Source organism: Mytilus edulis, chromosome 9, assembly GCF_963676685.1.
Source record: "Mytilus edulis chromosome 9, xbMytEdul2.2, whole genome shotgun sequence".
Lineage (NCBI taxonomy): Eukaryota > Metazoa > Mollusca > Bivalvia > Mytilida > Mytilidae > Mytilus > Mytilus edulis.
In genome coordinates this window covers 6,088,264-6,104,098 of record NC_092352.1, presented here as the reverse complement: position 1 = coordinate 6,104,098, position 15,835 = coordinate 6,088,264, and the positions used below count along the sequence as shown (strand labels likewise).

General features: G+C 34.3%; 1 protein-coding gene across 1 annotated transcript; it reads left to right on the top strand.

Annotated features, from left to right (window-relative positions):
* Window positions 1-10,006: 10,006 nt before the first annotated feature.
* On the top strand, window positions 10,007-12,760 carry LOC139489408 (uncharacterized). Its single transcript, XM_071275726.1, has one exon. It carries the CDS (start codon window positions 10,007-10,009, stop codon window positions 12,758-12,760), a length of 2,754 nt encoding a protein of 917 aa, XP_071131827.1.
* Window positions 12,761-15,835: the final 3,075 nt, after the last annotated feature.

The window sequence follows — 15,835 nt, the reverse complement described above, 5'->3', positions numbered from 1 at the left end:
GTTCAGATCTGTTACTTACCGCTCCTTCAAGTTTGTTTTCTTTATGAAAAAAGTAAAAACACAAAAAACTGAACTCCGAGGAAAATTCAAAAAGGAAAATCAAAAATCAAAATGAATGTTGGTTTGGGGGTAGTTTAATTGGGTTGTTCATTTGAGACTTCTATATGAGTGGAGTTCATAATTTGTTTTGGTAGAGTTTCTTCTTGGTATGGTCTATCTTCAAATGGTATTGTTAGATCTAGTGTTTTGCAGTAGGAGCATGTAAATGAGTCATATACGTGGTTTTCCATGTGATATTCAGTTAGCCCTTCACATGAGGTGTGAAACCAAAGTTTGCATGCTGAACACTCAATTGCTGATGTATTTGTTAGTGGTCGTTCACATCCTTGGCATTCACTGTTTTCCTCGGTCTTAGAGGTTTCTCGGTTCTCATCAATTGCTAGGATTTTGTCATTCTGTATTTTTTGGATCAGTAGATTCTTCTCCTTCCCTTGAGCATGTTGATATTTCTTCTATTGCCATCTGTTGTAATGTGTTGTCATTATGGTTTGGTCCATTTTTTAGCAGATTGTATTGGTTTGGGTTGATCTCACGTGTTGTTGTAATATGCACTGCAGAATCAGCTAATTTGTTTATCTCCTTGTCTACAGTTTTTCCATTGTTGTTTGGTCCATTTGCTTTATCTAAATGTTCTTTAGCAGTTATACAGATGTTCTTGATTTGCATGTTTATATTTTTGTAGGATTTGTCAGCTTTGAAGTCCTCACATATGTTGTGCAAATCTTTTGAAATAAAGTCCTTTAGCATATACCCATTAGCATCTATTTTGCATGTTGTGTTGAACATATTGATACGGTATAGTTGTCGTTTGGACTTAGTTGTGTTCTTGAACTTGATTGATAACGACTCTGCAACAGTCATGATTTGATTGCTAGAGCTGCCTATATTGTCCTTACTTGTTTTTGTATGTAGTTTGTAACTTAGCTCTTTAGATTCGTTATAGTATTTGTATATGGCATGCTTGAGTGCTTCATATGCCCCTGCATTACAAGTGATGACTAGGGTTCCGGCTTTCAAAGTTATTTCTATTTCCAATTCCCTTTCAGCAGCGTCCATTTTCTTATCTAGCGCTTTTCTTGCATTTTTAAAGATGTACGACATTTGCTGTGGTTTTCCTTGGTATATACTACTTGGCGTATATATTACTGGTGAGTTTCTTAATCTTGACGGTCTTGCTACCTTATTTATTTCCATGCTATAAATTGATTCGCCTGCTATTATTATAGTATTAATCCTCGGTCAGTAATAATGGCCTCGGATGTCTGTAATGGCCCTCGGTGTTGCCTCGGGCCATTACAGACTTCCTCGACCATTATAACAGACCTCGGACATATAACAGGGCCATTATAAAAACACCCATTTCTTAATACATTTATTAACCAACTGAATAAAAGTGTATGTGTTAATATACCAAATATCCAAGATATTAAGTTAACAGAAGTTATGTGTTGAAAAACAGAAGGAACAGTGATCCCTATATATGGTTCTTTAATGTTGGTTGCTGGTTACTAAATAAAATAAAATACAAAAAGTATTATATTCTTTACAACTTAATTTTATTAACTTTATTAAAAACCCTAACTGTGCTTTATACAGACAAACCGGGCATTAATACAGGGCCATTACAGAAAAACAGGACTATTACAGAAAAAACAGGGCCATTACAGAAAAAACAGAGCCATTACAGAAAATATGTTATTTTTAATAACCAGTCATTTTTGGCAATAATGTACTTAGTTGGTTAATAAATATATATAGTATACTGTTATTAATTATTGTGCTAGTTAACTTGCATTCCAGGCAGACTGCACATATAATTTAGTATAATATTAGTATTAGAGTGTAAGCGGTAATAGATAGCTTATCTCAATATGTAATAGATATTGGCGGTGTTAGGTAAATGATCTGAAATAATTGATGTGAATATTGATGTAGGTTGGCAATTGTAATTTGTTGTTTAATAGCTAGTTGCTGTGTAGGTTAGCTTGGCATTCAAACGCTTGTCTCAATATCAAATTGTGTTCACGGCGAGTCCCTTGCAAGAAGCAAATTATGTTTTCCCTCAGATTTTTCGGGATCAATGTTTCTTATTTATTTGTCTTTTTTTCATTGATTGCCCTTCTGTATTCTGTTAGTGTTGCATTCCTATTTGTCATCTAGAAGTTTTGTTATGAACTTTAAAAAAACCAGCAGCCACAGACTTAACTATGTGAATTCCATTTTTGCTTTATCATGCACATTGGTCTTTTGATGTTGTCCCTAGAAACTTAACTCTTACACTGAATTTATGTATTTTGCTTTGAGACCAAAATATTGTCAAAAAATTATTAAAACAAAACTTGCATTTTCAGATTATAAAAGGGTCTTCGGAACACCCAGAAAGCATGATTTTGCATCATTTGTTCTATAGCTTCTTGGGCCTTCAGTAGCTCCAAAACCCTTCAAAAAAAATTTTGCCTCGCTCCACTCGGCTAAATATGTTTGCCAATACTTTTAAAAGGGGCTAGTTACAACCAAACTTTAATACTATTTATGTATGCAATACATGTATATGCAGTTGGGAATATGAAAGATTCATTTCTGCAGAGAATAATGATTAATTCTGATTAAATGCTACATAATGACTTGACTATACATGTATTATTTATAATAAAAAAATCATTTAAAAATTGTATGTTTTCAAATATCATAAATATAGTTGTGAAAATGAATAATCAGTCCCTTGCTTCAATGAAAATGAAAAATCTGGCTTCAATAGTGCAGAAAATGAATAATCTGTCCTCCGCTTAGCTTACGAAAATAAATAACCGATCAAAAACAAATCCTCCCCCCCCCCCCCCCCCCCCCCAGAATATCAAATGGTCGTTCCCTAATGTGTCTTTATAGTCAAGATTTCCTGCTACTTGTAAGGATGGCATAGTAGACATTAACTAGACATGTTTTCAGTGGACTGCTGTTGATTGTGATTACTTGGATGCGGTTGTTACCATCATGCATTATATTTATTGATTTCTCTAGATCTTTATTCCAAAAAAATGCTGTACCTCCATACCCTCTGATTGCTTTATGATCTATTATGGGATCTTCATCATCAACAGATTTGACGTACGATATAAAGTCATTGTTGATATTTTTTATAATATTCTTTTCTAGTGATATAATCCAGTGTTCTTGGATACAGAGAATATCTAATGATTTCAAAATAGTTTGTAGATAAATAGAGTTGCCTTTTATATTCTGGATGTTTAGAGTTCCTATTGTGATGTTGGCGTTTTGGTTATCCAGTCCACTGTCGAAACTCTGCCTACCCCTAAAAAATGCTGTTCAGTAGAGTGTTTGTTTGTCTCCTGGATTTGCTTCTCTTATTGTTTTTCTCTATTGATGGTAGTTGTAGAGTGCTGATTTGGTTCATTAGCCGTTGTAGGAATGCCAATATCTGTTGAGTTATCTGTTTGAGGGGGTTTATAGGTAGGTTTATCTTGTTGTGCCTTTTTTTTTGTTCTTGCAGTGGTTTTTCTAGCGTGTTGATGACCTTCTGCTGTTGTTTTGTACTCTTGTTGTTCATTTAAGTTGGTATTTGTTCATGCATTGTCTTGTGTCTTTGATTATGTATATGAATATTCCCTGTATGTTGAGGATGATGTGGTTTTTGGATAAATGATGGTATCGGAGGGTGTTGGAGATTTGTGGGTGGCATGGATTGGTAAGGCTGTCTACCATACGGGTTGATGACTACTTGTGGACTCATATGTTGATATACTGGCGGTGGAGTTGGCTGATAAGTAGCATGAGTAGTATGTGATGGCATTCCATACCAATTTGGTGGTGGATTTGTCTGTTGAGTATTGCGCATTGAAAATCCATACCAGTTATACTTGGTATTGTGTTAGTATTGCTGTTTGCTCCAAGATTTGAGTTTTGCATGATATTGTTGCATTCTGTCTGATTTAACTGGAGCTTCAATTTCAATTCATTAATTTCTGAAGTATGTTTAAGTTCAAGACTCATAATCTGCATTTGATGTTGGAAGTCCACCCTTAGTTTTTCAATTGCTGTTCCATTTTGGATTCTAGCGCACTGATACTAGTAGCATGTGTCATTGTTGGATGTGGATTGCTATATCCCACAGGCGAAGGTATGCCTAGCTTGACTGATAGCATATCGATTGTGGTCCTATATTCCTTGTTTAGCTCTTCCAAGTTTGAGATTTTTGCTTTACTTTCAGCAAGTTGTAGCTCTATGATTTGCTCTGTATCTCTTTTCTTGGCTCTTTTTGGTTTAGTTTTTGCATCATCAATTGGAGGAGCCGTATTTCGTTGTTCAGAGTTTCTAGAAATCTGTGGAGCTGTTGGTACCTCATCTTCCTGTGTTCAGATCTGTTACTTACCGCTCCTTCAAGTTTGTTTTCTTTATGAAAAAAGTAAAAACACAAAAAACTGAACTCCGAGGAAAATTCAAAAAGGAAAATCAAAAATCAAAATGAATGTTGGTTTGGGGGTAGTTTAATTGGGTTGTTCATTTGAGACTTCTATATGAGTGGAGTTCATAATTTGTTTTGGTAGAGTTTCTTCTTGGTATGGTCTATCTTCAAATGGTATTGTTAGATCTAGTGTTTTGCAGTAGGAGCATGTAAATGAGTCATATACGTGGTTTTCCATGTGATATTCAGTTAGCCCTTCACATGAGGTGTGAAACCAAAGTTTGCATGCTGAACACTCAATTGCTGATGTATTTGTTAGTGGTCGTTCACATCCTTGGCATTCACTGTTTTCCTCGGTCTTAGAGGTTTCTCGGTTCTCATCAATTGCTAGGATTTTGTCATTCTGTATTTTTGGATCAGTAGATTCTTCTCCTTCCCTTGAGCATGTTGATATTTCTTCTATTGCCATCTGTTGTAATGTGTTGTCATTATGGTTTGGTCCATTTTTTAGCAGATTGTATTGGTTTGGGTTGATCTCACGTGTTGTTGTAATATGCACTGCAGAATCAGCTAATTTGTTTATCTCCTTGTCTACAGTTTTTCCATTGTTGTTTGGTCCATTTGCTTTATCTAAATGTTCTTTAGCAGTTATACAGATGTTCTTGATTTGCATGTTTATATTTTTGTAGGATTTGTCAGCTTTGAAGTCCTCACATATGTTGTGCAAATCTTTTGAAATAAAGTCCTTTAGCATATACCCATTAGCATCTATTTTGCATGTTGTGTTGAACATATTGATACGGTATAGTTGTCGTTTGGACTTAGTTGTGTTCTTGAACTTGATTGATAACGACTCTGCAACAGTCATGATTTGATTGCTAGAGCTGCCTATATTGTCCTTACTTGTTTTTGTATGTAGTTTGTAACTTAGCTCTTTAGATTCGTTATAGTATTTGTATATGGCATGCTTGAGTGCTTCATATGCCCCTGCATTACAAGTGATGACTAGGGTTCCGGCTTTCAAAGTTATTTCTATTTCCAATTCCCTTTCAGCAGCGTCCATTTTCTTATCTAGCGCTTTTCTTGCATTTTTAAAGATGTACGACATTTGCTGTGGTTTTCCTTGGTATATACTACTTGGCGTATATATTACTGGTGAGTTTCTTAATCTTGACGGTCTTGCTACCTTATTTATTTCCATGCTATAAATTGATTCGCCTGCTATTATTATAGTATTAATCCTCGGTCAGTAATAATGGCCTCGGATGTCTGTAATGGCCCTCGGTGTTGCCTCGGGCCATTACAGACTTCCTCGACCATTATAACAGACCTCGGACATATAACAGGGCCATTATAAAAACACCCATTTCTTAATACATTTATTAACCAACTGAATAAAAGTGTATGTGTTAATATACCAAATATCCAAGATATTAAGTTAACAGAAGTTATGTGTTGAAAAACAGAAGGAACAGTGATCCCTATATATGGTTCTTTAATGTTGGTTGCTGGTTACTAAATAAAATAAAATACAAAAAGTATTATATTCTTTACAACTTAATTTTATTAACTTTATTAAAAACCCTAACTGTGCTTTATACAGACAAACCGGGCATTAATACAGGGCCATTACAGAAAAACAGGACTATTACAGAAAAAACAGGGCCATTACAGAAAAAACAGAGCCATTACAGAAAATATGTTATTTTTAATAACCAGTCATTTTTGGCAATAATGTACTTAGTTGGTTAATAAATATATATAGTATACTGTTATTAATTATTGTGCTAGTTAACTTGCATTCCAGGCAGACTGCACATATAATTTAGTATAATATTAGTATTAGAGTGTAAGCGGTAATAGATAGCTTATCTCAATATGTAATAGATATTGGCGGTGTTAGGTAAATGATCTGAAATAATTGATGTGAATATTGATGTAGGTTGGCAATTGTAATTTGTTGTTTAATAGCTAGTTGCTGTGTAGGTTAGCTTGGCATTCCATGCAGACTACAACAGCAACTATTTATCAATGGAGTTTTCAAGTTAATCTTATTCCCAGCAATCAATTTTGATGCGTTTTGCAATTTCTCGTAGCCAGACTTGGGCTAGATATTGACTAGGGTGGATGCCGTCTGTATAAAGGCTGAAGTTAAAGTGTTCCCAAATATCTCTATATGACCGAGTGCGGTGTTGTGATCTGGCTTTTAAGAATACGGAGAAATTTGGAGAGTGTGTATTTATTGACTGGTTTAGATTTCGAATCTCTTAGTTAACAATATGTATTTGCTCTGCTAATGCTTTGTCTAGATCTTTAAATATTAGTCTCTGGTTCAGTATGTCCTTGATGTTGGTTGTAGGACTTGATAGAATATACTGGAATTTCTAGAAATGTAAGTTTGACCTGTGGATATTCAGCAATAAGTTTTTTTAAGTTTTCCAGATGTTTTGTTATATGTTCAATGGAGCTTGTTTCTTCTGATGTAAGGTTTATATATTTTGTGTCTGGAGTTTTTGTAGCAAGGTTGCATGTACCTAGCCAGACGTAGAGGGCAATATCTCCAAGCTGATATAATTTTGTTGGCAATATTCTTTTTAGCCAGCTATAACTTTGCTCGATTTTGACTGATTGTTTACACCACCATACAATATTATTGTCAAACTGTTCTACAATGTTATTTCGTAGGGAGAATCCTTTGCTGTCCGACAGGATAACGGCGGGTATTCTTTTTCGTTTTCCAGTTGGCGTTGTTCGTGTTTAACTTTCTGTAGTATTTAACAAGCTTAGTCTCTGACGTGTGGATTTATTCTGATGGTCTAGCAAATGCAAGTTCCAGGGGAGAGTGATTATACTGAATATATATATATATATCTAGCTTTCTAAAGTTTCTACGTGCAAAGCGGTTTAACGACCTTGACAGGAAGTGTTACTGTACACCTAAATATTTTGGATCGTAATAGTTTGCAATTATAAATAAGACTATAAAAGGATAAACACGATCTTAAAATGAGAGTTTAAATGAACGGAGTAGACAAGAAAATGGATTTTTTTCTGGGCAAACTTTTTTTTCGCTTTTGGCGAAAGACAATCTATTTTTTTGGCGACAAATCATTACAGATAGTGGCAGCTGAGGGTGAACCAAACAACTTTTTTTCTCCAAAAACTGGAAACAAACTTTTTTTTCCAAAAAAATCCATAGCCTCCGCCAGAAAATCAAATGGTTGCTGACTAATCAAACCTGAAAAGTAACTGCCTTATTTATGAACAAAAAAGAATGTGTCTCTTGTACACGAATGCCCCATCCGCATTATCATTTTCTATGTTCAGTTGACCGTGAAAATGGGATAAAAACTCTAAATTTGGCATTACAATATCTTAAGGAACATGTATACTGATTGTCAAGTTGATTGGACTTCAACTTCATCAAAAACTTTAACCTGAAGCGGGACAGACGGACGCACAGACCAGAAAACATAATGCCCATAAATCGGACATAAAAATCGTATTCACTGAAACTTCACAGGCACATACAGAATATCGCATGGTTCAACAGTAAGGGCCTCCCATTGGCGTGGTTTAAGTTGTTCAATTTCTGTGTTTCCTGGTGGCCCGGTTTGCTCGACTCAGATATAGCCAAAAGTGCTGAAAGTGCTTTAAACACATATCAATTAACTAACATAGATTGAGGGAAACAAAAATAAAATAAAATGATATTTATAGCGAAGCAAAAGCTCATTATATTTAGTCTATCTTGATTCTTTAAATTAAAAGATGGTACCAGTGTAACAGTTTATTTCTTCCTCTGTGATTTTTATCCTGAGGATAATTTGTCCAGGTAATTTTTTTCCAAGCATGGTATTTCACAGGTTGATTTTTTCCAGAGAAGTGAAAATCTATTTAGCTGTGTTATGCGGATAGTATGTACTGGTATATATTTGCTGTACTATATTTCACAGAACCGTGTGAAATAGAGTCCCATTAACTACTATGTAAGTTACTCACAATCAATATCGGACTATAATTATAAGGTAGACCAAATTTGCATAATTTATCAAAGGGAGGTAATTATGAGCAATTTATATTTTAAAGATATTTAATATAATATATTTCTGAATCTATTTTATAGTGAAATTTTTCCTTGAATCTTATTTTTTATATATTCATTTATATAAAAAGATGACTTACAACTTGATATAATAAGACATAACATTTCACAGGTAACCAGATGGTCCGCAGGGCGTAGCTTTATACGACCGCAGAGGTTGAACCCTGAACGGTTGGGGCAAGTATGGACACAACATTCAAGCTGGATTCAGCTCTAAATTTGGATTGTGATTAAATAGTTGACACAGCATAGGTTTCTGACACAGAATGAATGTGTGCTAATGAACTTAAAATTTTGTTTTCTCTTAGAGCAATTCACTATGCTGTTGAATATTAATCCTCTCAAAAAAATGTTTGAAGAAATTTTCTTTTTTATTTATGAAATTTCAAATGAGAAAACTTGAACCCAATTTTTTTAATCACATCCCCCTTTCCCTTATTCCAAAACTAATCTCAATTAAAATTTCTGATGGAGTTTGCAACAATAACTACTCATTTAAATACATCATAAAATATTAAGATGTAAAAAAACTGCTTGTTATCACTGAATGGTAAAGATTATTTTAATTTATCAGTTGGTAGTAAAAAGTGAATATACATTGTATATTGTATATAACAAAGATTTAAGTTGATTCTGGACAAAGAAAGATAACTCCAATTAAAAAAAAATCTTGCTATTGCACAATATTTTGCAATTAGATATTTCTTGCTTACTATTCTGGACAAAGAAAGATAACTCTAATTAAAAAAAAATTTGCTATTTCACAATATTGTGCAATTAGATATTTCTTGCCATTGCGCAATACTGTGCAATTGAAAAGACTTGCTATTGCACAATACTTAATATAATAATTTTAGATCCTGATTTGGACCAACTTGAAAACTGGGCCCATAATAAAAAATCTAAGTACATTTTTGGATTCAGCATATCAAAGAACCCCAAGATTTCAATTTTTGTTAAAATCAGACTAAGTTTAATTTTGGCCCCTTTGGACTTTAGTGTAGACCAATTTGAAAACAGGACCAAAAATGAAGAATCTACATACACAGTTAGATTTGGTATATCAAAGAACCCCATTTATTCAATTTTTGATGAAATCAAACAAAGTTTAATTTTGGACCCCGATTTGGACCAACTTGAAAACTGGGCCAATAATCAAGAATCTAAGTATATTTTTAGATTCAGCATATCAAAGAACCTAACTGATTCATTTTTTTGTCAAAATCAAACTAAGTTTCATTTTGGACCCTTTGGACCTTAATTGTTAACTACTGTGTTTTCTATTATTTTGTTTATATTATTTTCAGGTACATGTTACTTGGTGGGTTTAGTTTATAGTTTAGTAAAGACATTAGAATAGATAATAGAATTATATTGAAGCCATAAATAGCCAATCAACAGTGGTAGCAGAGCTTATAAAGATGGCAACAGCACCTAGTTACAAGAACCCACCAGGTTTGACCAAAGATGAAAGTTATCAACAATGGAAAAATGAAGTTAAAATGTGGCAACTCGTGACAGATCTTGACAAGAAGAAGAGAGGTTTGGCTTTAGCTTTGTCGCTACAAGGAAAACCAAGGGAAGTAGCCCTAGAAGTAGATCCCACTGATTTAAATGTTGATGAAGGAGTAGATAAGCTGATAACTGAGTTGGACAAGCTTTTTGAGAAGGATAAAATAGATCAGGCTTATGCTGCATATACTGTATTTGATAAGTTCCACAGAATAGATGATGTAAGCATGTCTGATTATATCATTGAGTTTGAGCAGAGATACAATAAATGTAAGAAATATGAAATGGTACTCCCAGATGCAATTCTAGCTTTTAAACTTCTTGACAATGCTGGTTTAAGTCAAAGTAATCGTCAGCTGGCATTAACTGCATGTTCTGACCTTAAATTCGACACAATGAAATCTGCTTTGAATAGGATATTTGCATCAAAATCTCAAAATTTTCCTGGAGAACAAGACTCTGTTGTAACTGTTAAAGAAGAATCAGCTTTTGTCAGTGATGGGTATTATCAGAGAGGTCGAAGTTCAAGAAGAAATTTTCCTCGTAATCGAGCTGATAGATCAACCAACTCTAGTAGACTTAAGACTAAAATGAATCCAGTCTTTAATGGAAATGTCTCAAGATGTAAAATATGTGATTCCAAATTTCATTGGGTCAAGGATTGTCCTCACAAGCAGCTAGATGTGAATTTAACAGAACATGAGAGTGATGAGTTAAATGAAATTGTAAATATAACATTATTTACCTCCGCACAAGAATTTAAACCTCTAACAGTGTTTGTCGCAGAAGCCTACAATGCTGCAGTTATTGATACTGCATGTTCCAAGACAGTGTGTGGTTCTAAATGGTTATACGAATTTGTAGAATCACTTGATCCAGGACTTGATCAACTTACTTGTAATGAAAGTCATGTACCATTCAAATTTGGTGATGGACAAACAGTATATTCATATCAGAAAGTGAAAATTCCAGCACTTATTGGATCAGTTAAGTGCTCAATTGAAACAGAAGTGGTGGATTGTGAAATACCGTTATTATTAAGTAAAACCTCTCTGAAAAGAGCAAGCACTATCCTAGATCTCAGAAATGACAAGGTTACCATGTTTGGACAATTAGTGGATGTAAACCTAACTTCAAGTGGTCATTACTGTATCAACATTAAAGACAAGCAATTCACAAACAGAAATAAGAATGAGAGTGAGGAGGTTTTGATCATTGACACAAAATTATCTTTTAAGAAGAAAAAGGAGATTCTTTTAAAGTTGCATAAGCAGTTTGGACATGCATCATCAGATAAACTTTTATCCCTGTTGCAAAGTACTGGTTCTGTTGATTCTGAAACAAAGACCATTCTTAAAGATATCTGCACAAAGTGTTTAATTTGCCATAAGTTCAAGCATCCAAAAGCTAAACCAGTGGTTGCCTTTTCACATGCAAATGATTTCAATCAAATTGTGGCAATGGACCTTCATGAAATTGACCATAACTTTTATTATCTACATGTTATTGACTTATTTAGCAGATTGAGTGCAGCTGCAATCATCAGAAGAAAGGACTCTAAAGTCATTGTAGATAAGTTCATGCAGATATGGGTTGGCGTTTATGGTGCACCTGAAGTTGGTGTTTACACAGATAATGGAGGTGAATTTAATTCACAGATATTTAGAGACATGGCAGAAAACTTGAACATGTCAGTTAAAACAACAGCAGGATATAGTCCTTGGTCCAATGGTGTAGTGGAAAGACACAACGCAACGCTTACAGAAACAATCAATAAAATGAGAGAAAGCTCTAACCTTTCATGGGAGACTTCCGTCAGTTGGGCAGTTCATGCTAAGAACAGAGTCAGTTTGTTGAATGTCTATGGCTACAGTCCATATCAAATAGTTTTTGGAAGGAACCCAAACATGCCATCGTCTATAGTTAACAAGCCTCCTGCATTAGAAGGTACAACAATTAGTAATGTTATGGGAAAGCATTTAGTTGGCTTACATGAAGCTAGAAAAGCATTTATTGCCGCAGAATCCTCTGAGAAAGTAAGAAGGGCACTACGTAAGCAAATCCGGCCTTCAGGAGAAAAATTCAAAAATGGTGACAAAGTTTTCTTCCTACGAGACAATCAGTGGAAAGGACCAGGCTGGGTAATTGGTCAAGATAACGTAGTTGTTTTTGTAAGATATGGAGGTACATATGTGCGTGTACATGAAAGTAGAATAAAAAGAGACATTGATGTTGAAAGAAAACAAAAGATTATTCATAAGCATACAGCAAAGTCAACTCATGTGCGTAAGCCTCAAGCTGCAACATATAACAACACTGAACCAGATCATGACTTAGTATACTATGAGAGTGACGATGAAGAGCCTCATCAAAATGATACTGAGAATGATGAAAATCAAGAAAATGTTGAAGAATCTGCAGACGAAAGTGCTGATCAAGATGATAGTCATGCTGGTAGCTTGAATGGTAGTTTGAATGGTGAAGATGGTCCTGAGTCTGAAGGGAGAGACAGTTTGGATTTGGAAAATCAGGCAGATAATGATATACATGAGGAAAGTATGGAACATAATCCTGAGTCCCAGGAAAATGATTGTATGAAATTAAAGAAGGATCAGATAGTGATTTTAAAATCCCTGGTGAAAATGACACAAGAGAAGCAATAATTTTAGGCAGGGCAGGAAAGGCTACAACTGTTAAAAAGAGCTGGTATAATATAGAATACAATCAGCCAGAAAATATGAGAGGTGATCAGATATCAATTGATCTAAGAACAGTCAATGATTTGAAAGTTGTTAACCAGTCAGATGACTTGAATGAAGATGTACTTTTAAGTGATATTGATTTTACTGAGGCTAGAGAGGCAGAACTGGATAACTGGAGAAAGCACAATGTTTTTGAAGAAGTTGAAGACAATGGTCAAAACTGTATTTCAACAAGATGGGTTTACACTATGAAAGAATTAGAGAACGAATTTCATAGAAAAGCTAGATTGGTAGCAAAAGGTTTTGAAGAAGACAGTCTAGATGAGATACCAAAGAATTCACCAACATGTGAAAAGCAGTCTCTACGACTAATTTTATCAATTATTGCTAGTAAAAGATGGTCAATTAATTCTGTGGACATTAAAACTGCTTTTCTTCAAGGAGAGAAAATGCAAAGAGAAGTCTACTTGAGACCTCCTAAAGAAGTTAAAGCAACTGGTAAAGTCTGGCGCCTTAACAAATGTGTATATGGTCTTGTTGATGCATCCTTAAAGTGGTATGAAAAAGTTAAAGCAACATTGCTAGATTGTGGAGGAACAGTGTCCAAAATTGATTCAGCAGTTTTTTATTGGTATAATGAAAAAGGTTTGACTGGTGTCCTAGCAGTTCATGTAGATGACTTTCTTTGGGCAGGATCCAGTACCTTTGAGAAAAGTGTTGTGTCCAGAATTAGGGATATGTTCAAGGTAGGGAAAGAATCCTGTGAGTCTTTCAAATATTTAGGTCTTGACCTCAGCCAAGAAAATGAAACTATTGTTCTCAGCCAGCAAGACTATGTCAGAATGTTAAAGACGGTTTTAATAGATAAAGACAGAGTTAAAACATCTCCTCTTTCATCATCAGAACAGACACTATTGAGGTCAAAAATAGGACAATTATTATGGTTAGCAAGACAAACACGTCCAGACATTGCGTTTGATGTTGCTGCTATTTCATAAAAAATTAAGTCTAGCACTATTGAAGATCTAAAGAAAGTCAATAAAATAATTAGGAAGGTGCAAAACGATCCCGTTTCACTGCAATTCCAGAATCTTGGACATGATGTGAAATTTATTTTGTTCAGTGATGCATCATTTGGAAATCTTCCAGATGGTGGAAGTCAGGGTGGTTATGTTGTGTTTTTGATGGGCGATGATGGTAAAGTGAACCCAATCACTTGGCAGTCTAAGAAATTAAGAAGAGTTGTACGTAGTACTTTAGCAAGTGAAGCCTTGGCCTTAGCTGATGGTGTGGACTGTGTTATATCTTTAGCAGCTCTGTTTAAGGAATTAATGCATAATGAGAACGATTTGATGCATACTCCAGTAGATTGTTTCGTTGACAACAAAGACCTTTATCATGCAATATACTCTGATAAACCTGTTGGAGAAAAGAGATTGAGGGTGGAGATCAATGCAATAAAGCAATTACTTCAAGATGGAGAGCTTAAAGAAGTAAAATGGATTCAGACAAATGAACAAATCGCCAATGTTCTTACAAAGCATGGTGCTTCTGGACAAGACATTTTACGTTGTTTTGAAAAAGGACTTTTGAATTCAAGCCTTTTGTAATTAGTGCAACTGACAATAAAAAAAAGGAGAAGAAAGATCAGATAAATACTTGATACTATGACATTTTAATTGCCTTCATTTTCATTTTTATTTGGACATTAACATTTCTAGTGAAAAGAGAAAAGGATTAGATTGTTAACTACTGTGTTTTCTATTATTTTGTTTATATTATTTTCAGGTACATGTTACTTGGTGGGTTTAGTTTATAGTTTAGTAAAGACATTAGAATAGACAATAGAATTATATTGAAGCCATAAATAGCCAATCAACATTAATGTAGACCAATTTGAAAACGGGACCAAAAGTTAAGAATCTACATACACAGTCATGACAGTTAGATTCGGCATATCAAAGAACCCCAATTATTCAATTTTGATGAAATCAAACAAAGTTTAATTTTGGACCCTTTGGGCCCTTTATTATGTTGGGACCAAAACTCCCAAAATCAATACCAACCTTCCTTTTATGGTCATAAACCTTGTGTTTAAATTTCATAGATTTCTATTTACTTATACTAACGTTATGGTGCGAAAACCAAGAAAAATGCTTATTTGGGTCCCTTTTTGGCCCCTAATTCCTAAACTGTTGGGACCTAAACTCCCAAAACCAATACCAACCTTCCTTTTGTAGTCATTAACATTGTGTTTAAATTTCATTGATTTCTATTTACTTAAACTAAAGTTATTGTGCGAAAACCAAGAATAATGCTTATTTGGGCCCTTTTTTGGCCCCTAATTCCTAAACTGTTGAAACCAAAACTCCCAAAATCAACCCCAACCGTTCTTTTGTGGTCATAAACATTGTGTCAAAATTTCATAGATTTCTATTAACTTAAACTAAAGTTATAGTGCGAAAACCAAGAAAATGCTTATTTGGGCCCTTTTTGGCCCCTAATTCCTAAAATGTTGGGACCAAAACTCCCAAAATCAATCCAAACCTTCCTTTTGTGGTCATAAACCTTGTGTTAAAATTTCATAGATTTCCATTCACTTTTACTAAAGTTAGAGTGCGAAAACTAAAAGTATTCGGACGACGACGACGACGCCAACATGATAGCAATATACGACGAAAATTTTTCAAATTTTGCGGTCGTATAAAAACTATCCAGCTGTTAAACATGCTTTTGTTCCAGTATATTGTTGTTATGATTTATCTGATTTCCATATTATCAACAACTACATCTCTGTCCCCAGACAAAACTATTTATATAGTTAAAAATATCATCACATCATAATCAAATTCTGTTATTACTGTTAACAGTAGCATAGATATCTATGACAGTAGTAATGCAACTATATTTCTACCTTACTTTTAAATTTATATTGGTACTGAGGTCTGAAAACAACTCACTTTTACATGTGTTTCACTAACCTTATTTAATCATGATATTATTTTCACAACTACTTCTGGTTTTCTTCCCTATGTT